Genomic DNA, 26,611 nt, shown 5'->3' with positions numbered 1-26,611 from the left:
TTCGACAACGCCTGTTCGCGGAGGACGATTTAAAATACCAAGGAGCGGTAAAATTGGCATCGGCATTAGAAGCGGCGGAGAGAGACGCAGCCGTGGTGGAATTTGGGAATAAGGCGGCAGGGATGTCAACGGCGGCCGAGGTGCACGCGATGAGGTCATTCTCGCGTGGGCGCGGCGGGAAAGCGGGGTGGCGCGCACCGCCACCGGCAGCGCCGGCGCACGGGGGCCCGTCGGACACGTGGCGCGGAGCGGGGTGGCGCGCGCAACCACCGGGGCCGGCGGCACGCGGAGGCCCGTCGGATGCGGCGTGCGGCGCATGCGGCGGACAAGACCATCGCCACGAAAATTGCCGTTACAAGGAATTCATCTGCAGTAGATGTCGGCGTCGCGGGCATTTGCGGCGGGTGTGCCCGGAGCGGGGTAGCCAGGGCGACTTCAAGCGAGGGATGCATCACGTAACGGAATTCACCGAGGACTCTGCCGGTGAGGACGCCGCGGATGAGCGGCTGACGCAAGCAGAAGAGGAATTATTCCAGCTGAACTTGAACGGATATAAACCGGTGAGCCTGTCTTTACTTATTGATGGACACAATATAGTGATGGAAGTCGATACGGGATCAGCCATATCGTGTATAAGTGAAATTACATACCATAAATATTTCAAGATTAATCCTATAGAACCATGTAAAACCATACTCAAGTTCTACGATGGCAGTAAGATTAAACCGTTAGGTACTATCAAACCGCAAGTTAAATATAATAATGTTTGTAAAAGATTAGAATTATTTGTAATAAAAGGAGGGACGACGTCCCTATTAGGGCGATATTGGCTTAGCGAATTAAATATCTCCATTCCACCGTTTCATAAATATCAGGTTTCGAATAACAATTGTATTAAAGACAGTAATAATAATAGTTTGTCATCGTTACTCGATAGGTATAAGGAGTTATTCGAGGAGGGACTGGGTCGGTTCACCGGGTGCAAGGCGACGCTGCGCGTGCGCTCGGGCGCGGCGCCGGTGTTCTGCCGGCCGCGCGCGCTGCCCTACGCGCTGCGGGCGCGCGTGGACGCCGAGCTGGACCAGATGCTGGCGGCGGGCGTCATCGAGCCCGTGGACCACTCGGACTGGGCGACGCCTTTAGTACCGGTGAGGAAGGCGGATGGTGGACTCCGAATTTGTGCTGATTACAAAATAACATTAAATCCAGTTTTGTTGGTTGATAGGTTCCCCTTACCGCGTATCGAGGACCTCCTGGTTGGTCTCAAAGGGGCGAAAATGTTTTCCAAAATTGACCTCTCCCAAGCCTACAATCAGGTTGAGTTAGATAGCTCGAATGAACTCACTGTAATCAACACACACAGGGGGCTATTCAAATACAATAGGCTAGTCTATGGCTTATCTTCAAGCCCGGGAATTTTTCAGCGCATTATGTATAACCTTCTAGGAGATATTCCGAACGTAGAAATATTTTTAGATGACGTAATAATTGCGACAGGGGGAGGGGACAGGGAACATTTGGCTACTCTGAGTAAAGTACTTCAAAGGTTACATAGTCATGGAATGAGGTTAAAAAGAAGTAAATGCTCATTCATGGTAGATGAGGTTAAATACTTGGGATACTTAATTTCAAAAGAGGGAATAAAAGTAGATCCTGAAAAAGTAGAAGCTATTAAAAAAAATCCCTCGTCCCCGAGATGTTTCAGAATTACGATCCTTTTTAGGTTTAGTTAATTTTTATGCGAAGTTCGTTAAAAATCTTAGCTTTATTCTAGCACCTCTGTACACACTACTAAAAAAAAATGTGCCATGGAGATGGAACAAAGAACAAGAAATATCATTTTTACATATTAAGTCAATTTTAAGCAGTGCTGAAGTTTTAACTCATTATGACCCGGAACAGCCTTTATATTTAACATGCGATGCAAGCGCCCGCGGCATAGGCGGCGTGCTGACGCAGCGGTCTGCGAGCACAGCTGATGGCGGGGCGGGGGGCGCGGGCGCGGGGCGGGAGCGGCCCGTTATCTATGTGTCCCGCGCGCTCACTGACGCAGAGAAAAATTATTCGCAAATAGATCGCGAGGCGCTTGCGATTGTGTTTTGTTTAGGAAAGTTGCATCAGTATTTATACGGTAGACGATTTGTTTTACGAACCGATCACAAACCCTTGGTCAGTATATTCGGCCCTAAAAATGGCATACCGCAAATGGCGGCAAGCCGGTTACAGCGTTGGGCGATTAAATTAGCGGCTTATACATACGACATAGAATTTGTTAGCTCTAAAGACAATGGAGCAGATGGCCTGTCTCGGCTCCCCGTTTCATTAAAATTACCCAATACGAGCGATTGCTTGGAATTACCTGAACAAACTTATTTACATTTTGCGCAAAATGAGATGTTACTAGATTATAATGAGTTGAAAAAACAAACGCAGCGCGATGCTATGTTAGGTCGGGTACTCAGTTACATAAGAGACGGCTGGCCTAGTAATTCCGAGATTAAAAACTTACAACCATATTTTAATCGCAGAAATGAGATTTATGAGGAATTAGGTTGTATAATGTGGGGTCACAGGGTAGTCATACCTGAAAATTGTAGGAGTAAAGTATTATTACAATTACACGAATCCCACATGGGAATAGTAAAAACAAAAGCGACAGCTCGAAGTTACGTCTGGTGGCCGGGGATCGACGAGGCGGTGGAGGCGCTGTGCCGCGCGTGCCCGGCGTGCGCGGCGGAGGCGGACGCGCCGCCGCGCCACGCGCCCAGCCCCTGGCCCTGGCCCGCCGCTCCGTGGTCGCGGTTGCACGTAGACTTTTTGGGACCTATTTTTAATAAAACCTACCTAGTAATTATAGATGCTAAAACCAAATGGCTAGAAGTGTTCCAGGTACCGAGCACTGCGGCTACGAGTACTATTCATAAACTTTCGGAGTTATTCGCGCGATGGGGACTTCCCAAGCAGTTAGTTTCGGACAATGGGCCCCCTTTTACAAGCAAAGAATTTTCAGAATTTTTGCGAGGTTGTGGTATCGCTCATTTTTTTACTGCCCCCTATCACCCGGCTTCGAACGGTGCGGCCGAGAATGCGGTTCGCACGATTAAAAAAGTTATTAAGAAGGCGATAAGACTAAATCTCGACGTTCACTTATTTTTGAATACTTTCTTATTACACTACCGTAACACGGAACACTGCACCACAGGAGAAAGTCCTGCGGCGCTCATGTTAGGTAGGCGACTCCGGACCAAATTAGATATCCTAAGACCTAACGTCGAGAACAGAGTCAGTATAGTGCAGGCGCGTCAGGCAGAGAGTAGGGGACAGCCAGGAGATAATCGAGAATTGCACGCGGGGGAGGAAGTATGGTATAGGAACTATCAAGGAACGACGCGATGGTTACCAGGGGAGGTATCGCAGAAAATAGGAGGTACCGACTATAAGGTACTAGATGGGTTAGGGAGAGAGAACCATAGACATATTGATCAGCTCAAACGTAGGTCAAGGAGTTCACTCATTTGTCCTAACTCACCCCTGTCAGATAAACAGGATGAGAACAGGCTATCTATCCCCAGTACCACTATGAATGAAGCCGGTCCAGAGGAGACGCGCCCGCCAAGCCAAGAACCAGCGGGAACCACCAGCACCACCCAACCGCCCAGCAACGAGCGCGAGCCGAGCGCCGGCGGCGCCGCGTCCGCGCCCAGCCCGCCTGCGCCCGAGCCGCCCCAGTCCCGACCGATACGACAGTGTAGACTCAACCCTCCAAAATATAAATTGTAGTTTTTATTGTTTGTATACTTATCATTATTATTAAGGTAACTTATGCGTACGTACGTACATAGAAATGTAGTTATAAATTTAGTTCGTAAAAAAAAAATGTTAATTAACGATAAATAAGGGTGAAGGATTGTAGTGTATGTAGGTAGTTTAAGATAACTAGTTGTCAGTTAAAAAGTGTAAGACCCGAAATGTAACGCCAGTCTAAAATAAACCGTGCACACAATAGACGTGTTTCCTTTCTCTCGTATACTTCAGAAACAACAGGTGCTCTTCTTAACGCGCTTATACCCGACGATAGTGTGGCTGACGATAACGATTATCATCGGGACGTCAGAAATGCTATTGCGGTGCTGCCTGAGTCGCCTGTGTCTTCTATTCCTAGCCTTGATGAGTTTTACGATATAGTAAATAGTTTACCCTTAAACAAAGCATCGGGCGAAGATAAAATATCAAATAAAATGATTAAAGCAGCGTGTAAAACAGCCGGAACGGATATTCTTAATGTTTTCACTCGTTGTATCTCGGAGGGCGTGTTTCCGAGTATATGGCGTCGCGGATTTATTAAAATTATACCAAAGGGAGATGACAAACCGCCCGAAGATCCTAAATCGTACCGACCTATTACATTACTTCCCTCATTAGGTAAACTGTTGGAGCGATTAGTAGTGCCGCGTTTGCTACCGGGTGGTCCAATTTTTCACGAGCAGCAGTTTGGCTTCACCGCCGGGAAGTCTACTGCAGATGCAGTAATATCTGTTAGACAAAAAGTGACGTCCTCGGTGGCAAAGTACGTTGTAGGAATATTCCTCGATATTTCAGGTGCCTTCGACAATGCTTGGTGGCCGATCCTGCTCTTAAAACTGAAAGTTCGTGGATGCTATAGTAATATATATTCACTACTGCACTCGTACTTTTGTAACGGTACAACTAAATTAAAACTCGGCCATCATGCTGAATCAAAGGTGCTCACTCGCGGCTGTCCCCAAGGATCGGTCCTAGGGTACCTTTGGAATTTGGGTTTCGATGATTTTCTAGCATTACCACTACCCGAAGGCTGTTCGTTAACCGGGTACGCTGATGACGGTCTCCTTTTAATAGAGGCTGACACTAGATCAATGCTTGAAAATCTAGCGGATACATGCTTGAATTTAATATCTCAATGGGGAGACAGGAATCGTTTGCAGTTTGCCCCTCACAAAACTTATCAGCTTCTATTAAAAGGTAATCTTAAAGTTTTGCCTCGCATTAAATTCAATGAAATAACTGTTAAAAAACGGGAATCTGTTTGCTATCTCGGACTAATTTTAGAGAAAAACTTTAGTTTTGTCGAGTACATTAAACAGATCGGTGAAAAAGCTAAAAAGAACTTTTATGCCTTAAGTCACATTTCAACCTCGACGTGGGGTCTAACGTTTAAAATCCTCCGAGTAATATATTCGGCCACTTATTTAAGCTCCATTTGCTATGGTGCACCAGTTTGGGCTGACAGAGCTACTATAGGAGCCGCTCGACGGAAACTACTCCAAAGTCAACGCCTTGCATTGATTTTTCTTTGCAAAGCTTACAGAACTGTGAGCACGGAGGCTCTGCCAGTCCTGGCTGGTGTACTGCCGGTCGACTTAGAGGTACAAAAGCGTGCGGCTATGTACTTCACATCAAGGGAAAATATAACCTCCGATTTCTTAAATAGCCGCGATCGTTCTAAAATAAGTCGATTATTTGATTCCCGAGAAGTCGTTGAAGAAGATTTACTTAATGAATGGCAAAAAAGATGGGATACGTCAGTCAAAGGACGTCACTTATATAAATTCTTCCCGAATGTACGCGAACGTCTAACTAGGCGATGGTTAGAAATCGACCATTGCTCGTCGCAGTTCCCCACGGGACATGGCAACTTTAAACATAAACTTCACGAATTCAAACTAGTTCCGTCTCCTTTTTGCGAGTGTTCCACTGATGATGTCTGTCATGAGCAGTCTGCCCATCATATCTTGTGGGAGTGTGATCTTTGGAAACATGAACGTGATATAATGCTTAATTCAATACAACATACATCTGTTTCCGCAATTTATTACACCGATCTTGTCGCGACAAGGAAAAATTTCCGTGCTTTTAAGCGATTTTGTGAAAAATATTATTGGCAGGTAGTTGCTAATTGCTCATAAGATAGGCCCCCTTAATTTAATTTATTGTCCGTGGTGCATAATCTTTTTCTTAAAGGTTTTTAAACCTTTGTTTGTCACCTGTCATCCGCTTTGCAATGGAGGGAAGTCGAACCTTAATTTCGAACTCCTCCTATGTTCTTCTGATTAATTTCGTTGCGGGTCCAATGACAGTTTAACTTTCCCCCGGGACAAACTTGACCTTCATTGGTTGGGTTTTTGTGGCGGTCAAGCTGTAGATCCTGGCTACACAGGAGTTGCAGTGGTGGGAACGAGAGGTGGGAATAGTCCCGTAAGGGCTATTTTGCAAACAAAAATGTGGTTTATGTGACTGTACCTACCTTGTCACGATGAGTGGAGGGGATGATACAAATTAAATCTTTATGAATGGAGAGTTAGCCACGTGTCACAATTAGAGGATTACGATGAATTTAGGAGAGTGAAAGTGAAAAACTCGGGGACTTTGATGTTGCGTAAGTAAGTGGCTGAGCCCGAAACTTTGAAAATCGTTTAATAGAATAGTGTCCCCTCTAGTTATGTACTAGTAAATCAAAGCATCTCAATAAAATTTATCATACGCCAAGAAAAAAAAATTATACAAAAGAAATAGTTAGTAGCTTATAGAATCCCTAGACCTATAAAAACATTATTTTAATATAAGAGATAACGTGTAACTATTATTTTATGCTTTAAATGGAGCTATTATAATACATAGGAGTTTTGAATATTCAAATCAAAAGAACATCAAACTATTTTTAGTTCAAAAAACCTAACTACAGAGAAACACTTAAATGTCAATCGCTCAAAGTAAAAAGCCTGTACTTAGCCGCTTATTGATTTCAAAGTCTTTTTACTAAGTCGTCCTTTGATGTCCAATCCGCTTATGCTAGTAATTATGAGTCCTGGGACATTCTCACACGTCTGGCCATAAGTACAGGGGAACACGATACGGGTGTGCGGCTCAACTTTGAATAGCGAGCTTTGGATCCACCACAATGAAACGAAGATAGAGATACCAAGTGGGATATCGATAAGAATATCGATAGACCTGCACATAATAAAAAAAGTAGCTGTGCCCGCGACTTCGTACGCGTGAAAACCCGTTTTCGCAATATTTTTCATTGTTGCTCTGCTCCTATTGATCGTAGCGTGATGTTGTATAGCCTATAGCCTTCCTCGATAAATGGGCTATCTAACACTGAAATAATTTTTCAAATCGGACCAGCAGTTCCGGAGATTAGCGCGTTCAAGTAAACAAACAAACAAACTCTTCAGCTTTATAATATTAGTATAGATGAGCTAAAGCACACTGTGCGTATGTAAAACGAAGCACCGCCACTGCTACGCATCGTGTGCTTTGGCTCTAATGATAAATTTTTGGGAATCGTTCCAAGAGTGCACACTAAATAATATTATTCAGGAAATCTACTGCGATACATTTTAGATACTTGTCAATAACAAAATTTTGTTTTTTGTTAGTAATAAAAATACTTTCTACAATATCTAAATTACCTATTTATTACCAAAACAAGTTACTAAGAGTTCAGGAAACCAAGTAACAAAATTTTGTTACAGCTAATTAAATATTCCACAGATTGGTTGAACAATTTACCTTGTTTATTTTTAGCTGTGGGATGTTATTGATTTTAGATTTTGCTAAGCTTTTGTTAAGGTTAAAATTTTAAACCAAGATAAACGAGCTTTACTAGTATACAGGGGCCTTCTGATCAAGCTGCGTTCCATTTAATGAGGCATCTATGTCACTTTGAACAAGTTCACGAAGTTTGAATATGTATTTTATAATTTTACAAAGTTTTTTCTAACAAAAATAAACATTCATTTCGTCTTTATTTATTATCATTAAATATTATCATTTTCAATTATCATCCAAGCTTATGACACATTCAGTACCTGCAATCGGATATCAATTAAGACGTATGCCATGTTTTATTTTGGACATATTATTGAGTCAAGTTCAACGGTCATATGACGTATCGATATCGATAAAACTATTAACTATTCGGACATCTCTATTTCTGTGACAATGGAAGGACATGCAATTTCACAATGCGTTCTTCCCTAAAGACATACGATACGGTAGGATAAAAGCAGGAACGATTAGGGAGAGCGGTAACCAGACCACGATGGGTCTAAATATTAAAATATTTATACAATTATATTACTATGCATATTTAACTAAACAAAATGAACTTGAAATATGAGCTTACTGCATGCATTTGTACAATAAACATTGTGTGTGATAAACCATAAATGAAAAGGGGTATTTTATTACTTCTTTATCTTTTAAAGGGCAATGAAGAGATCAACTTAACAATTATTGACTGTATAATAAACAAATATTATTATACTTGGACATTTTTACACAGCGCTGTCTATTACTAACTAAATAAAGCTTGTACTACAAATATGTTTAGGTATCTGTAAAAATATCACTTGCTTTGAAAACAAAACTGTCACTCTCAAATAATGATTAAACTTTTTCACACCAGCGCAACAGCGTTTTGAATTTTTTAAGAGCTGCCTCCCACTCCAGTCCACACTAGTTAGTTTTTTCACAAAAAGTGTCCTGCTACTAGTTAACTTCATCAAACTGCCCGACACCCCACAAACTGGACAGTTTGCTACCTGGTGCCGCCACCTGCAAAAAAAGAAAACCATACGTTCAACAACGAAAAAATTTGGAAAACTTTATAAAAAGAACGAATGATGTGCAGGCGACGGTATGTCAAAAATTTTTGGCGCAAAATAGCATCTATTTAACTATAGGATGCCACAGTGTAAAGCTTGATGTGCCGTCACATAAAGAATCTACGAATCCATCTGTAATTCAGTATCATAATTTAAAATACTGTGAGTTAACGAAACTTATCAGGGTAGAATTTTAGTTGGAAACATAAATGAAACGATGACAGACTTTGGCAGCAGATTTTATAGAACAATACAGTTTTATAGGTCAGCGATATTGTAAAACCTCAGAGCAAGGTAGAGTCTCGGAATCAAGAAATCATATTTTTACAGACTTACCATTCAATAAATAATCAGCAATGTTCAACTGGGAACGAAAACATACTAAAGTTTTATGTTTTAACTAGACCGTATTATTTTATTCGATACCTATAAGTATACTTTAGTCTAGGCGCAGACCACCGATTTCTAGTTGGCCGATAGTTGGGCCCGATTCTAATTTGTATGAAGAATACATACATCTCCATTCTGATAAACAGCCCGACCCAATCCGCCAACTAAAAATCGGTAGTTTGCGCCTAGGCTTAATGTTCATGTATCCAAGATCCGTATTAGGTTTTTGATTTAATTTTTTTTATTAGCTACTACGAGTATTATTGTAAAGGTCGCATACGACCAAACTCCTTGGCCGCATGCCTAGCCGGCGAGAAACTTATTTTTAAATTTTTGTGTTCTTTACGATTGTCGCTTGTTTTTCTGCACTTGAATTTCTTAATTGAACAAAACCAAAACCTAACTATTGCAATGTGATTTTTAAACAATAAAATACCATAAAAGCCTTTCAATTATAAAATCTCTCATTGTATCGGTGACGTATTTCGTTTAGTGATTAGAACATTTAGCCAACAAGAGATTAAGTTTAAAATTTAATTTTTGAACTCCGTTTTGTAACCTTAGAGCATAATATTTTGTGTATAAACATTCATCATCATCATCATCATCATCATCATGTCAGCCATAGGACGTCCACTGCTGAACATAGGCCTCCCCTAATGCTTTCCACGTATAAACATTAAAATATCCTAATCACATAAATTAATATTAATATTTTTGTTCTAGATGCGGTCCAGCGGTTCATAGAGATGCCTACGTACACGGAGGTGAACCCTGGCGAAGACGCACTGCTCAAGTGCCGGATATCTGACAAGAAAGGCGTCTGTTCATGGCAGAAGGACAATAAGGTATGTACTTATTAGAGTATGCGCACACCGTTGATTTTTAGTTGGCCGATAGTTGTGCCCGATTTTAATTTGTATGAAGAATCGGCCAAATTGAATCGGCGTAGTGTGCGCACATGCCCATACTGATCAACTGCCCGACTAAACTATCGGCCGACGAAAAATCAACGGTGTGCGCCTACTCTTTAGTATTGATTGGATATTATTATTCTTCTATTTGTATTTAGGTATTTAGCACAACCGGGTCTGGTAGACAGTGAGAATTGAGTTTGTTATTATTATACTCGTAGTTCTCCTCAGCAGAACCAAAAACGTTATGAGACATGTAAAGACTCTAGGTACAAAATTTAAACAACTTGTTACAGCCTTTTTTCATACTATTTTATAGACCATAAATTAAATACCTATGCTAGATGTTGGAGGAGACTTTATTTTTCAAATAATAATAATTATTTATTACTACAATTTCGTATCTACAACATTAAATACAGTTTTATGTTACAAAGGTACTGAAATAAACAAAGAGAGTAACAATTAAAGCCTTCAAGTCATGTATTAATAATTTACGGTCACCCGACTCTTACAGGAAAGTTTTCAAAGAAACTTAACTTAATTTCGGTTAATACAAAATAACCGTATAATTTCGTTTTCCCTTTACGTTTTCAAACTGGACATAACGTATTATTGACTACAGGGACATTTCCTACAATTATGGGGCATGAATTATTCAGGAGAAAGGATAATGTTGGCATTCCATTTTCTCTTTCTCCGGTGAAACCCCGTGTCAATATTAGTCACTGGACAATGTCCAGTTTCTATCAGTCAAATCACGTTCGACCTCAATCTCATTAACATCCTTGCGTTTTGCCGCCACTGACTCTACTGCATACAGTTAAAAGAAATAAGCCACTTCATTTTAACTACGTCATACGAGATTTTTTCACAGGAAAGTGTTTGTGAAATGAAATGAAACAAAACTGTGCAACATCACTCTCAAGAAGTCCGTATGAGGTCTCACTTAAGCGCCTCATCTTTACTAAAACTCTAGGCTTTTCCTAGAGTGACACGATTGTCATTTAGGGCATAGGTCATTTAGGGCTAAAGTTTAAGGTAATTAGAAAAAAATAAAACTGAAGACTTAGCTGTATGGCATACATTATAAAAATACGTTTTTTTTATAGAACAATCGTTATTTAGGCGGCTGATTAACTCTTTCAAAATATTAACAAAAGTGACTTCATTGGCTGCACTTGCTTTGTTGTGGCCGTATCTTAATGAGCCTAATTCTAGAAGGGTAGACTTAATTGTTCACCCGTTTACCTTTACCTTTGACTAATTAGTCCGATTGGGGAGGCGGTGTGACTGGCATTCGTCATTCGACACGAACGTGCAAATGCACGAGCTATTTGCGAACATCTTCGCGAAACAACTCACTCAATGTTGTATTTATTTCCTAGTGATTTAAGTAAATCAGATGCGACGTTATTATTAATTTATGTGACAAGCTGCTTATACTATCAGTCGGTCTAGGATGCGCGTCATGAATTCATGATAAAGTCTTATGGATGACTTTAGTCGTGTAAAATCGACAAAAGATCGAATGTCGAATCTAAAATCGATCGCTATTCAAAGACAAATAAATATGTATTTCTATTTCGCCTAACCCTACTGCATAGTAATATTACTTCAATGCCCTACAAAGAAAAAAATATGAGCATAATATTGAAGCATTGATTTTTAAATTGCAAACGGATTCAATTAGTTCGAATTCGAATCCCTAAAATATTTTCTTTTTTTTTCAACGAATGTTATGGTTTTTGCAACCAGTAAGACTCAACTCAACAGAAAACAAAAGAGTTCAGTATCAGTTCCAAATTTTTTTTTTCCATTTAAAAATAGATTCAAGGGTTGATTTTAATAGGCACACGGCTTTGAGTGATGCAAAAAATAGGTAGGTACGTAAAATCAGAAGTAACTGTGGAAAATTTTGTTCATGTTTTGTTTTTGTGCACCAAATCAATATTTTATTCCATTTCCCCTATTTCAATAACTCAGCGACCGCAACGTAACTGTATTCAATTTGACCAAAATATTCATCATCATCATTTCAGCTATAGGACATCCACTGCTAAACATAGGCCTCCTCCAATGATTTCCACATCGTCCGGTTGGTAGCGACCTGTATCCAGCGCCTTCCTTTAAGAGATTTTCGGTCCACCTTGTGATTGGACGACTAAAATTATGATAGATGCCGCTTATTTTCTCTTAAAATTGTGACATCATTTTCACTAAGCTACACAAGCTCTACGTAAAAGCCTTAAAAATGATATTACTCGCGTGAAACACAGCTTTAAGTCGGCCATTTCAGCTAGGTCGTTTCATATTTATAGCAAGCAAAGCATGACTACGTAAGTGTGCGATTATGATTTTAAATTACAAGTTGACTCGCTTCGAATGCAACTAATCAAGGCTTTTTCAGTCTTTCTAAGCGGGTAAAAATAAAACATTATGCACGGAAGTTTTTGCTCACTTTATGCTTGCTCGCTCGGTGCTGCATTAAATTCTATTTCTGGTGAATCGAATTCTATAAAATGGTTAAGGGCTATGAATGTACTAAATGTAGCACGGTTGTAAGTCTAATAAAGTTGCTGTTATTGCTTGCTGTCGTAAAGTTTATTTTGCAAGTGCCAAAAATTAAGTAATTTCAGTCAGAAGCTCGTACTGAAATGAAATGATGCTCAAAAATGTCAAACTCAAGTATCTGTCCTGTGATTGGTCTATAATAAATATGTGTAACAAGAGCTTGAATTGCTCAGATTGAATCAAATGAGCGTCTTGATGTTGAGTCATACGGGTCTAAATTTTAATATTTCCCTTCCCAATTCGATAGGTGTTTATTGAGAAATACACGTCATCATTTAATATCTCTGATTACCTATCTAAAGATGCATTACAAATATTACGCACCCTTCCTTTAACTTGCTCGTACTCCCCTACCTTTTTGAGGGTGGGCCGGAAAGTCTTAACATTTTAGGGTTCCGTACCCAAAGGGTAAAAACGGGACCCTATTATTAAGACTCCCCTGTCCGTCTATCTGACACCAGACTGTATCTCATCGACCATGATAGCTGGACAGATAACAACAAATTACTAAAAATAGAGTAAAATAAATATTTAGGTTGGATTTTATTTTGATTTTTTGCTCGAAAACCTTCATTTCATTTCAGGAACAAACTATGTATTTACTTACAAGTTTGTACGGAACTCGCACTTGACCGGTTTTTTTAAACCTCTCCCTATGATTAAGATTTTATCTAAGGCTTTATCCTTGCCGCTATCCTTTGAAAATATTTTTATACAACTGCATTAAAACCCGAAATCCCTGCATGTCCGGCAGATGTATAACGTTCACAGATAAACTAAACGCTACGTTTAACTGCTTATCAAGAGTTAAAGTTGAACCGGCCGTGTTTAGTATGAACAATCGCCGACGAGATCTGAATCTTAACTAGGGTTAGTCACGACCGTTAACTCGCGGTGGTTTACGAAATGTTAAACGTTTGTTAAGCTTGAGGAGTTAGGAGGACTGGTGTGATCGAGTAGCAGGCGATGGGGAAGACGGGCCTTGATTTGATTTTGATTTTGAATTTAAGATTAGTTTTGACTCAAGCATAATCTGAAATTTAAATTCACATATGGAGCATTCAAGCCCGCACCGCTCGACTACTTCTGCCTTATTTATTTATTTAAAGTTTATTACAAAGGTTGTGCTTACAATCTCTTCATTACATTTCTTAATTCACTAAACATAATGGACTCAGTTATTATTCTGCCCTTTGAATTTGTGATTTCGGTATGTCTATACTACGTATAGGTATCTAAAACATGATAGTGAAATCGAAACTATTCTGTAACGCAACTTCTTATCAGAACTGAAGTTAAAAAAATTCATACCGCTAACTTTAGGAAATGGACTTATAAAAAATAATTTACCATGTTCTACAGTATTCTTCTCCAAAACCTAAACTATCTCTATAAAAATATTGAAATTAGTGGACGTGAAAACGTATTAATCAGAATCAGAATGTTAGACATTCGCATAAAAATGTTAGTGACCATAGCCTTCGGTAAGAACCGTCATAAAAACTTTGGTTTAATTGTCACTTTACTAACTATAATTAAAAACTCCACAGTAATAGTACTAATTCTTCAGCACTAAAAACTATTATTACTACTATTCGAAAATTAGTCCAGTGCTGCCACAATTGTAGGTTGCGCGGCATGCAAATAAACTCAAAAATAAATTATTTTCACGACCGTTAACTCGCGGTGGTTTACGAAATGTTAAACGTTTGTTAAGCTTGAGGAGTTAGGAGGACTGGTGTGATCGAGTAGCAGGCGATGGGGAAGACGGGCCTTGATTTGATTTTGATTTTGAATTTAAGATTAGTTTTGACTCAAGCATAATCTGAAATTTAAATTCACATATGGAGCATTCAAGCCCGCACCGCTCGACTACTTCTGCCTTATTTATTTATTTAAAGTTTATTACAAAGGTTGTGCTTACAATCTCTTCATTACATTTCTTAATTCACTAAACATAATGGACTCAGTTATTATTCTGCCCTTTGAATTTGTGATTTCGGTATGTCTATACTACGTATAGGTATCTAAAACATGATAGTGAAATCGAAACTATTCTGTAACGCAACTTCTTATCAGAACTGAAGTTAAAAAAATTCATACCGCTAACTTTAGGAAATGGACTTATAAAAAATAATTTACCATGTTCTACAGTATTCTTCTCCAAAACCTAAACTATCTCTATAAAAATATTGAAATTAGTGGACGTGAAAACGTATTAATCAGAATCAGAATGTTAGACATTCGCATAAAAATGTTAGTGACCATAGCCTTCGGTAAGAACCGTCATAAAAACTTTGGTTTAATTGTCACTTTACTAACTATAATTAAAAACTCCACAGTAATAGTACTAATTCTTCAGCACTAAAAACTATTATTACTACTATTCGAAAATTAGTCCAGTGCTGCCACAATTGTAGGTTGCGCGGCATGCAAATAAACTCAAAAATAAATTATTTTCAGTCAGTAACGATAAAATAGGTTGTTTTGAATAAGTGGATAAGTTTATTTTTTTTTTTTTTAAATTAGTGCAAACCTACTTAAGTTTAAAAACAACATAAGACGGAGTAGGTTACAGTCGCCATTAGTTTCTACATTTTTGTAGAAAAATTGTTTCAAGATTTTAATTTTCTAATTTTCTAAAACTGAATAGCTGTTATCTATTCATATTGTATCAATAATAAATCCCTTAAAAATTCAGTTGATTAATAATACGAGTAATTCTACCAAGATGTTCTAAGTAAGTATAACGAAACACAAGATTTAATAATTTCTTTCATATCTTGGGAATACGTTGCTTAGACGTAGTTAGGCAAATAATCTTACAGAATGGTCATATGATAAAAATCATAATCTAATGAAAATATTTTCGCACCACACTAAACATAACCCAGCCAATCTTAATCTACTGAAATCTAATCATATCACATACTCTAGCCTTGTTCCAAATTGTTTATGTCCCTGTAACTGTATACATTCTGTTTACAGAATACCAATATATTTACCACCAAAATTCCAGTCGCGTATTTGCTAAACGCGGAAGCTCGAAGACTTTTACTTGGAAAGCTACATTGTAAGATTAAGTGCGTCCAGATTTGCGAGCTGGAAACAAAGCGGCCAAAATAGACTAGTTGTTTACTCCTCGAGAAATATTGGTACTTAGCTTCCTACTTAACTATGAGATAGATATAGCCTTTGTTGTTAGTGCGGCGATGGAATAACAAAGGTTTTATACAGGGTGAAAACGATAAGTGATCTCACTCGATTATTTCTAAACTATACAAGATATAGAAAAACTGGTTACTGATTACGGAAACTGGAAACATTGAATTTTCGGATAGTTCCAGTTTACTTTGTAACCTATTATTGGTACCGTTTGAAAGAGCTTGTGAAGCACTTTCAGAATCAGTAACCAGTTTTTTCGATATCTTGTATAGTTTAGAAATAATCGAGTGAGATCACTTATCGTTTCCACCCTGTATATTTTTTCACTCTGACACACACTCTCTCACACAACTGGATATAAGACGTGAGACGTGTTTGATTTTACCGTCATATTCCAAAAACAAAAGGCTGGTACGTTACCAAACTATTGTATTATTAATGTAGTTGTAGCTTTTAAATATTTGATTTTAGTAAATCAAAGAGTTTAACTAGTACCTATAATTTAGTAGGGGCTGAATATTGATTTTCAATAATTCCATCAAGACATTTGGCCTTTTGGCCACCAAGATACGATTTTGTAATGTAAACAGTGTTTAAGTAAGTCTCATGTGTGTTCACTTAACTCTATTTATGTACTCAAGTAGTTTTACTGAACTGAAACTATGGAAACGTTCAAAAGTTTCAACCACTATGTACAAAATACACGCGCCCCAGTTTCACTTGACGAATTCCGTAGATTACAATCGCAACGTGTAGTTACAGACTTAAACTATAAAAATCCCTGACTGTTTATTCTTTCGTTAATTTGTGACTGGCAACAAAAGGGTTAAAAATTAAAAGGCATTGTGCTCACAATTTGAGTTTTTAAGGCTCTGTAATTATGGTAATGCAGCCTTATTTGGGGTTCATTTGTGTATGGTCATTGTGCGCCGTGGTGGGCTCAAAAATTAACCGAGTCGAGTCTTTCATTTACATTTTAATAAGATACGTTTTAAGATTCGTTAATCTCGTTTGTTGCTGTCCAAATTTGGCCATTGATGTGTATTATAGATAGTGCACTCACTTCTAAGCCTTTTAGTTTATGTGTGAGGTCCATAATATCAACTAGCTCTGTCCACGGTTCGTGATTTTGGTCTGTCATAGAACATTTTCATGGCGTATCCCGAGATCATAATTACTGTGTGTATTAGTCTTAAAAATTTTGAAACACTGTATTTTACCAAAAGTGTAACATGATTTTTTAAGATCTCACATTCGAAAAATAATGATAGATTATTATAGCCGATAGTAAATTAATATTATACTTACCACATGACTGGTAATTTGTAAATCACACATCTTGATGGTGTTTAAAAACGTTGTTTTTGTTGTTTTTGCCCTGTAATAGAATGTAATATTTAAACATTACTTTATCACAAATAAACCTCAGACACGGGTTTTAGCTGACAAAGGTAAACACTATGGGCTTTGAATTCAAATACTCGACTACCTCCGTTAACTACAGACATCTGCCACTCACTCGCGTAATATATTTTCACCAATCCTAGCACTAACATTTCTCACTAGTTTCCACTTGTTAACTAATCACTCACGGTGCTGCTTGTCTTATTATTGCTAACATACAAACCACTCTTGTAAACATTGTTTAATATGTGCATAATATAAGAGCATCTCATTGCCTTTGCTTCAAGAGTGGGCATAAAATTAACAATGTAGGTAGCAAAGGTTCGAATATTATATGCTCGCACTTACATAATGTTTACTTATAGAGAACTAGCTTTCCGCCTGCGGCTTCGCCCGCGTGGAATTTTGTCTGTAACAGAAAAACTTTATCGCGTGCGTCCCTGTTTCAAAAACAGGGATAAAAACTATCCTATGTCCTTTCCCGGGACTCAAACTATCTAACATCAAAATCGGTTCAGAGGTTTAGGTGTGAAAGCAAGACAGACAGACAGAGTTACTTTCGCATTTATAATATTAGTATAGATTTGCACAAAAATATATTCACACAAATCTGCATAGCAATCAGCACACTGCCTATTTAGAGCTTTTATGTGTTGTCGAATGTAGGTAGGTACCTACCTCTAAAGGCTCGTCTAGACTCGTTTGTTATTTGAAAGTTCTGCATATTGTGACGCGTTATATTTATCACGTATTTAAAGTTGGATATTAGTTGGATAGAGTAGATTTCCGTGTACACTGTCATTGTCATTCTATTCATCTAAACGTGTCAGAGAGAACTACTTATTAATATTACTGCAATACACAATCACAGTGCTATCAGATAGAACAGGCATTCAGCTAATCATTGATAGATAGCATTCTCCTATCCAGTGCAAAGTAAGTGAGAAGTAGAATCATAAATGCTCTAAATATGTAGTTGGAAAATTCGCTTGTGAAAAAAACGACGTTATTTCAAGGCAATAACTATGCAAGTTACATAATTATGCAAATCTTAAGATTGCAATCAAATAAGAAGGCACATTAGTCTAGTAGGCACTCTTTAATATAAATGAAAAGTTAAAAAGACGGTTTTAAGAGATAGTACATAGATATGTGTTTAACTCAATTGTAGAGCTAAAGAAACTCAAATATGTCACCAATGCATTACTCTAAAGTTTAAATAGTTTTTTCCACTTCCTCTCATTGTTTTTCTAAAGTGGTCATAATCTAGAGGTGCGTTAAACCGCGGTGATTTTATGTCGCATCCTGGTGCGTTGCATTTACATAGTATTTGAATTTCAAACAGCCGCAGGACTGGCATTATAAAAATGGTTTTGTATGCAGATGGAAAAAAAAAATGTATTTGGAACAAAAGAACTACCTACATCAGCGGTATAATGGTGATAGTGTGGTGCGGCCCTGCGCGTTCGCGCTGTTTCTCATTTTGAAAAAGTGACTGTAGTAACTTTAAATACCTTCTTCCACTTCCACCTTCAGACAAGCTCTATGACATCATAACATTGTGTTTTTATTCATAATTACTGCTAGAATCGTCTACCAAGCTCCGTAAAGATAAACTGAAGTTCTGTTAACGTGTTGTACAGTTGAAGCCTCAGTTACAACACTATTTTTTTCTACACAAAATTACATTCCATTCAAAATGCGTGGAGTACAGATTATGCATAATTCTAAACACGTTATGAAACGTCAAGGCGATAGTAAATCTTCATCGGCACGTATTTTCGCCGCTGGCAATGTTAACCTTGACGTAGCAATTGCCCTTAACATATTTAGAGCCACATTCCAAGCACATCGCAAATGCGAAGGTAATTTCAGATAAAACGAATTTATTTGACGCTCCTTCCGCCTAAAGTTGCTTCGAATAGCTTTGTTTATGTCAAATGGAATTGTGTTGCCAGTTGCTAAATTGAGTTTTAAGTAAACCCTTTTTCTTTCGTGAATAAAACTTATTCCAAAGTGATGTCAAACCTTTTATTGGTAAGGCTTTCTTCCAAAGGTCTGCCCGCCTAATCCATTTAAGCAGTTTTCAGGTGTTTTCATGATATATTGGAAAGAAAACTCCTTTATCACAGTTACAGAGAGAATTGATAAGAAATATGTGAGATTTTTGTTTTTAACTACGATTATATTTATCAAAATTGTTGTAATGTTGTACCATTATAAAATAATTATACGAGTAAATAGAAGCACGATATGTATAATATGTGTAGATATAGTAGATAATGCGCAATCGCATGACATTTGTTTCCTTCTCACCTTTGAAAATGTCACCATATTCGCCGGGACTGAGTCAACCACCGCAGAATAGCGCACATACAATAGCACCACACAGGTATTGTTGATCAAACCACAAGAATGACAACGTTTTCATAACAGCCGATGACTTAACCCTTAATAACGCAGTGAGAATTTAGTTCCCACCATATTATTGACCTTATTCCATTGCCTTAAGGTTCAACAATAATGAAATTTGAACTTGCAATGTACGTTTAAGAATTAGGCATTAAGTCTTTACTCTGTAAGTTCAGCGTATAGGCACAGACGACGGCTCATCAAGCTATACATACACTGTAGCATCTCAATGAATTGTAATAAGAGTGATTTTGCAATAAATGGATAGCATATTCGATCGAACAGCATATCAGGCTTTAATTTTGTGTTGCACAATAGCACTTAACACGACGATATAAGATGCCCCAGTGTTAAACTCTATCTGCCGTCGCTGCACATCACAATGCAAGTTCAAGCGGTAAGACACTGTCGCTCATTAGCAAGCAAGTCACGCTCGTCGTGAATCATGCTCTGCTCATCGTGCGAGGTAGGGTCTACTCTAAAATACCATATCGATACCGTCAACTCTATCTGTTCCTCTCACACATACCAGAATCAAAGGGTGTGTGACAGAGACGTGTAGATCGTTTTTGAACATGTCGACTGTGAAATCACAGCTCGGGAACGATAGATACGTTTACTGCTCACGCGTTGTAGGGTTCTTATGAATATTTAAGCAACTGAAATCCCACCGTCGATGTCAACGGATAAATCAAATAAAACAATATGTAAAATATTTACAACAATAAGTAACTTATGCCCGTTTTCACCATCAATCCCTAATTTTTAAGTGACCCCTATCGTAACACAACAGGAATTTTGTTTTTAAAGGGGTCACTTAAAAATTAGGGATTGAGGTCCGCTTTTAAATTTAAACTTTTAACTGCCAGTGACTTTTAACTTATTTATTTTAACGTATTTTTAAATAGATGGGTGGTAACTGGGCCTAGCGCGGTAACACTCAACCGCTAATAGCTTCGTGCGACACAGCTAACCGTGCCAGCCTACGCCGTGCTAATAGAAACAAAAATACGCAAATTTAACATTAGGACTGTGGGAAAATGTGCATGTTGGTGTATTGGCGTTAGTTTTACGCCAATTTCTCGCCGAACACACGTCGGTATCGCACGGCATCCATGGAGTCACGCCTCGTGGTCACGCCGCACTCTGCATTGTTATTATGGCGCTGGTCAGCTGGCGCAATTTGTAAACTTAGTGACGACGTCAAAATAAAGGCCGAAATGAGCGAATGTATCTAATTTAGAACAAAGTTAAAGTTAGTTACTAAGGCTGAGTTGCACCTGGGTGGTGCTTTGACCGTAACTTTAGCGTTAACCGGTGTTTTTGTATGGGGTTTGATTTTTGACGATTGTCAAAGTTAAGGTAAGATGGTGCAACCCAGCCTTAGTGTTTTCAGTTTAAGTTTACGGTCATTTATCACACTGGATGCCGTCTGCGGTCGTTAAAGAAAACGCAGCCCGCATCATGTATTTACTTCGACCTGACCGCAGATTACATTCAGTGTGACATGTCCTTTACGCTTCCTTTTATCACTTGGACCAAACCATGCTGTATTTTTGCCGGTTCAAACGTGATGACGACATACTACGCAATGCTATTGACTCCATTGCATTCCCATGAGTAGATAATTATACGGATGTATTACCCAAAGGACAAAAAATGGAGTTCAGCTGATTACTAATCAATTAGCCCACACAATCAAATGTTATGAAATTGACAATAAATGTGAAAACTTTTAATTTTTAAATGAAGTGATGGTTTAGCACTTCACTTACAGTGGTACCACACATTTAGTTGGGCATTATTTGTAGAGTTCTAAAGCCTTCTTTTCATATAAAACAATACAAGTTTACTTTTTGAAATTAGTGCCACATACCTTGTTGGAAAAAAATAGTATCTAACTGCCTCATATTAAAAATGTTGACAACAAGTATAAGGGAATCTCGCTCGCATTTCCTCACTTGCACCAAACCCTAAGCTCTATTTTCGCCGGTGCACGTGTGATACGCGCCGCGTCCGCGCGTAACGGTGTTAACGCAGTGCTTTCGGCTCTCTCCTATTGGGCTTTACTGCATTTGCACATTTTTTCAACCCGGATTGAGGCCTGGGAAATGTAAAGTCATATTTCAGTGAACTGGGGCACGCTATTTCGCGCCTATAACAGGTTTGCGAGCTTTACGATAATGCTAGGTAAAAAAGCTTTTAAAGCTAAAATTGCTGACGTTGTGTTTGTTTTTTTAAGCCTTTATTACGAAACGGATCCCAAAAACTTAGATTCAAGTCAAGATTCCAGCCTATAATTGGTTGAATCTCAACTTGTTACACCTTGACTTTTAAAGCACCTATTTAGAATGATAACTTAAAAGTTAAAACGCTTCTACTGTACTTACTTGGCAATGTGTGATTTTTTTATGCAGAATGAGGCAATCTTAAATGAGTTACAGTTTATGATGGTACATAATATCTGCCTTGTACTAAACAACAATGTTAACAGCATTGTTGTGTTCCGGCAGTTAGAGCTAAGATAGCCAGTTCCTCCGTGGTTTAGGATTCCGGGTGAAGCTCACGTCCACCTTCGGCCTGATCATCACTTACCATCAGGTGAGATACAGGCCAAGAGCTTCCTCGTTGTGGATAAAAAAAAATACAATGCCTACTTAAATAATGGCACTCTTTTAAGATATGTACAGGATTTATCAGGAAACTGATAAAGGACCGCACCCACTAGTAGTGTCATACCATGACGACACTTTTAACTACACTATTTATGTGTTTAAAGGGAAAGTGTCAGCCATGTCACGAGTTGCTCAGTGACGAAACGGTGTAGTAGGTGCTGTCTGATCGTAGTAACCCGGTATTGTTGGAAGAGCTCAAAACGTAAACGTACTAAGTATAACAAAATAAAGTCTCATGCCCGTTTTTACCATCAATTCCTAATTTTTAAGTGACCCCTTTGAAAACAAAATTCATGTTATGTGTTACCAAAGAGGTCACTTAAAAATTAGGGATTGATGGTGAAAACGGGCATTAGTTACCTAAATATTACACAGATTGATCACATACTCAATCATCTAGCTACTGAAAAAAAAAACAGTGATAATGATAAAAAAATCTATAAGGTAAATCTCGTCTACATTTTTAAACGTTAACAAAACTTTAGTATTATGTATTATTAAACTCAATCTGATATACCCACACGTGTACAAACTATTTGTTGTCCCCAACAAGTGGGTAAGTACCTTAATAACGCTCAACTAATCATTCAAAATTGCCATAGAATTTCCGAAGAATTTATTGTGCTGGCAACACAATACAGGTTACAAGGACATCGATCTTATGTTACAAAGATTTTTTGTCACTAAAAAGCGGCACATGTGTGTCGGGCACTCTTTGTGTAGGGTCCCGTATATTGTCAAGTGATGAACAAAAAATAAGAAGAATTTACTTTTATTTTATTTGTTTTGAAGCATTCTTATTTTAAACTTAAAAAATTAGAATAAATATCTCAAGTAAATACATACATACACAATAGATACAAATGATATAAAAAGCTATCTATGTTGGTAATAAATGTTTTTTTATTTATTTTATCGATTTATCCACTTTACATGTTTTTTAATAAACATGAAGCATGGAACTGTATAATAACCATATTCATATTCATTAAAAATATTCATGCATACAACATTTCAGAGCTTACAGCAAAATAATAAGTATTCCAACTTTAGCAAATATTATATTGAAAAATTATGCTGAAAACAAAATTAAATGTAATCGTACAACGTCACAAACCATGTCCCATTTCCAAGCTGAAACCCCTAACAAACAACAATATTTATTTCCCACGGAATCCTAAAATCCGTACAAAGCAAACAGTCGAACATGACAAATCCCGCCAATAATAGCAAACAATGCCCTTTCCATAATGTTATCTTAATCTAAGGGACTGAGGCTCGGCCATGGCCAATTAGCTGCACAATACTGTTGCGCAGTCATCCCATTCCTACACTTTGTCACTGGTTCTCAAACTTTACTGTCATGGGAAAAATCGGCAAAAGAGCGTAAAGGCACGGCCGTACGTACCATCTTTTTCTGGAACCACTTTCAGGCATAGATCTTTACTGATGGTAAAAAGAATCCTTTTTTATGAAAAACTCGATTAATTCTGTGATTAGTGTAAAAAATGGTAATTAAGTTAATTGTACATGCGTCAATTCAGTTTAGAGCCTTGTTAAATAATTTATGACACTTGAAATCATTAGAAAGAGTCGGTATATTTCGAAGAAGAAACATTATTTTTGATATCAAATCATTACCAGTGTTAAAATTAGCAATTTTTTTGCATATAAACTTGCTGCCTGTTAAGGCTAGTCACAGGGTAATAAATAAAATGCGACAGACTGTGTTATACCTATTGACCAATATGAAAGAATCAAAGCAACACACCGACTTTATTGCTTACTGTACCAACGTAAAATTCATATTTTGAATTGGCTTTTTGAAAGTTAAATGTAGCGGCCACAGCTGGCTGGCGAGATTAAATTTTGTGTCATAGCTTTTACAATATTCACTTTGTGGATTTACTTATTGCTCAATAGACAACAATTTTATTCAATAAACAGAATATTCAATGAATTTTAAAAGTTTTTGTTTGACTTAATAGACTACCAAAACAATAAGATACTGGATAATTTTGATAAATACTAGCTCACTCGGCGAACTTCGTATCGCCTATGTTCATCAGAGATAATGTGGGATTCTAATGGTGAAAAAAATTCAAGGAGCCTATTTAATTAATACAAACAAGCAAATTTTTTCCCTTAACAATACTAGTGTAGATGTATTAATGTACTTAACCATCTTCAAGTTTATGGTCAATTTTATTTTATATCTTACTCCTTCATTATGGCTATGAAACATTACAAATTTTTGCACATTTGCTCTACATTTACAACATTTAAGTAAGTGCTTAGAAATCCCAACTATACAGGGTGTTTCTTGTAAGGTGTCAAGCCGAAGGCAGGTGATAGGTGAGGACTAGACCTATCGATTTGACCCCCATGTATGTTCTACGATTTTTCATAGTTTAGAAGTTATCGTCAATTTTGTGATTTTTTCAAATTGTATGACCCAGTAGGCTTTAAATTTTTTTATCTTTTTTTGGGTCGACTTTTCTCAGATTTCTTTTTTTTGACAGATTCCCTATTAATTGGAGATTTTTGAAAAAAATAATCAACTTCCTATCTTTGATGCAAGATACAAAATTTTTGCTAGAAACATAAAAAATATGCTATTAGCGGAACATTCTAAAATTTTCAACTTAAAAGTTAAAAAAAAAAGAAGAAATTCCATAGGTCCAAAATAATTTTAAAAACTGCGCAGTTTTCTGAACTTTCATAATAACACAAAAAACATGTACTTAATAGGCCATTATTTTCTGTAATCGCTCCACTAATGTGGTAAGTCGGAGATTCCGTTACATGTTTTTGACTTTCTTAGGACTAACTAATGATTGCAATTCTCTAAGTTTACGTTACTTAGAACACATTTAAAGACAATAACTGAACAGAACATTTTTTTATCCACAACGAGGAATCTCTTGCCCTTCATCTGACCTGATGAAAACTGATGGATGATCAGCGAGCTTCACTCGGAATCCTAAACCACAGAGGAATTGGCTGTCCTAAATAGGTGGCCTTACCACTAGACCACAGTGGTGGTTGTTACTTTACGATTAAATTCGATATAACTACCTACATATTAGAGTGTGAGAGAAAGGGAAAGAGTTTGTGTGTGTGTGTGTGTGTGTGTGTGTGTGTGTGTGTGTGTGTGTGTGTGAGAGAGAGAGAGAGAGAGATAAAGAGAGAGAGAGAGAGAGAGAGAGCAAAAATGGGTGTAATGATTTATTTTAAAGTAAATGTTCATAATGTCCGCCGTTGACCTGAATGCACATTCGACAACGACGCAAAAAAAATCTTCGTAAAACCTTCTTCTTCATTTTAATTTGGTTTTGTGCTTCAGTCAGCTTTGTCCGCAGTTCATCAATATTTTCATATTCCCTATTGTATACCAGATGAAGGGCAAGAGCTTCCTCGTTGTGGATAAAACAATGTTCTGTTCAGTTATTGTCTCTAAATGTGTTCTACATAACGTAAACTTAAGGGATTGCAAACATTACTTAGTCCTAAGAAAGTCAAAAACATGTAACGGAATCTCCGACTTACCACATTAGTGGAGCGATTACAGAAAATAATGGCCTATTAAGTACATGTTTTTTTGTGTTATTATGAAAGTTCAGAAAACTGCGCAGTTTTTAAAATTATTTTGGACCTATGGAATTTTGTTTTTTTTTTAAACTTTTAAGTTGAAAATTTTAGAATGTTCCGCTAAAAGCATATTTTTTATGTTTCTAGCAAAAATTTTGTATCTTGCATCAAAGATAGGAAGTTGATTATTTTTTTTCAAAAATCTGCAATTAATAGGGAATCTGTCAAAAAAAAGAAATCTGAGAAAAGTCGACCCAAAAAAAAGATAAAAAAATTTAAAGCCTACTAGGTCATACAATTTGAAAAAATCACAAAATTAACGATAACTTCTAAACTATGAAAAATCGTAAAACATACATGGGGGTGAAATCGATAGGTCTAGTCCTCACCTATCACCTGCCTTCGGCTTGACACCTTACAAGAAACACCCTGTATATTTTAATATTATAAATGCGAAAGTAACTCTGTCTGTCTGTCTGTCTGTTACGCTTTCCCGCTTAAACCTCGCAACCGATTTTGATGAAATTTGGCATAGAGATAGTTTGAGTCCCGGGAAAGAACATAGGATAGTTTTTATCCCGGTTTTTGAAACAGAGACGCGCGCGATAAAGTTTTTCTGTGACAGACAAAATTCCACGCGGGCGAAGCCGCGGGCGGGAAGCTAGTGTAATCATAAAGCTTTCAAAAGTTTTAGAACCTGAGTCGAAATCCATTATAATAATCAGATAAGTCCACTGCGGAGTTGACTCATCACTCACGCGTCTTTTGCATACTATCGGCCGGTATTGGAAACAAAAAACGCTGATGTCAGATATCGACGAGCTAATGTACTGAA

At 37.7% G+C, this 26,611-nt stretch overlaps 1 protein-coding gene across 1 annotated transcript in view; it reads left to right on the top strand.

Moving 5' to 3' along the window:
• LOC135075446 (kin of IRRE-like protein 3) overlaps positions 1-26,611 on the top strand; it is a 130,275-nt gene that overhangs the window by 58,847 nt on the left and 44,817 nt on the right. The window contains exon 2 of the mRNA XM_063969885.1: positions 9,768-9,889. Within this exon, the coding sequence (XP_063825955.1) occupies positions 9,768-9,889 (122 nt within the window). The remainder of the gene's footprint in view (positions 1-9,767; positions 9,890-26,611) is intronic.

The sequence above is a fragment of the Ostrinia nubilalis genome, chromosome 10 (genome assembly GCF_963855985.1).
Source record: "Ostrinia nubilalis chromosome 10, ilOstNubi1.1, whole genome shotgun sequence".
Lineage (NCBI taxonomy): Eukaryota > Metazoa > Arthropoda > Insecta > Lepidoptera > Crambidae > Ostrinia > Ostrinia nubilalis.
This window is presented reverse-complemented; position numbering and strand designations above follow the sequence as displayed.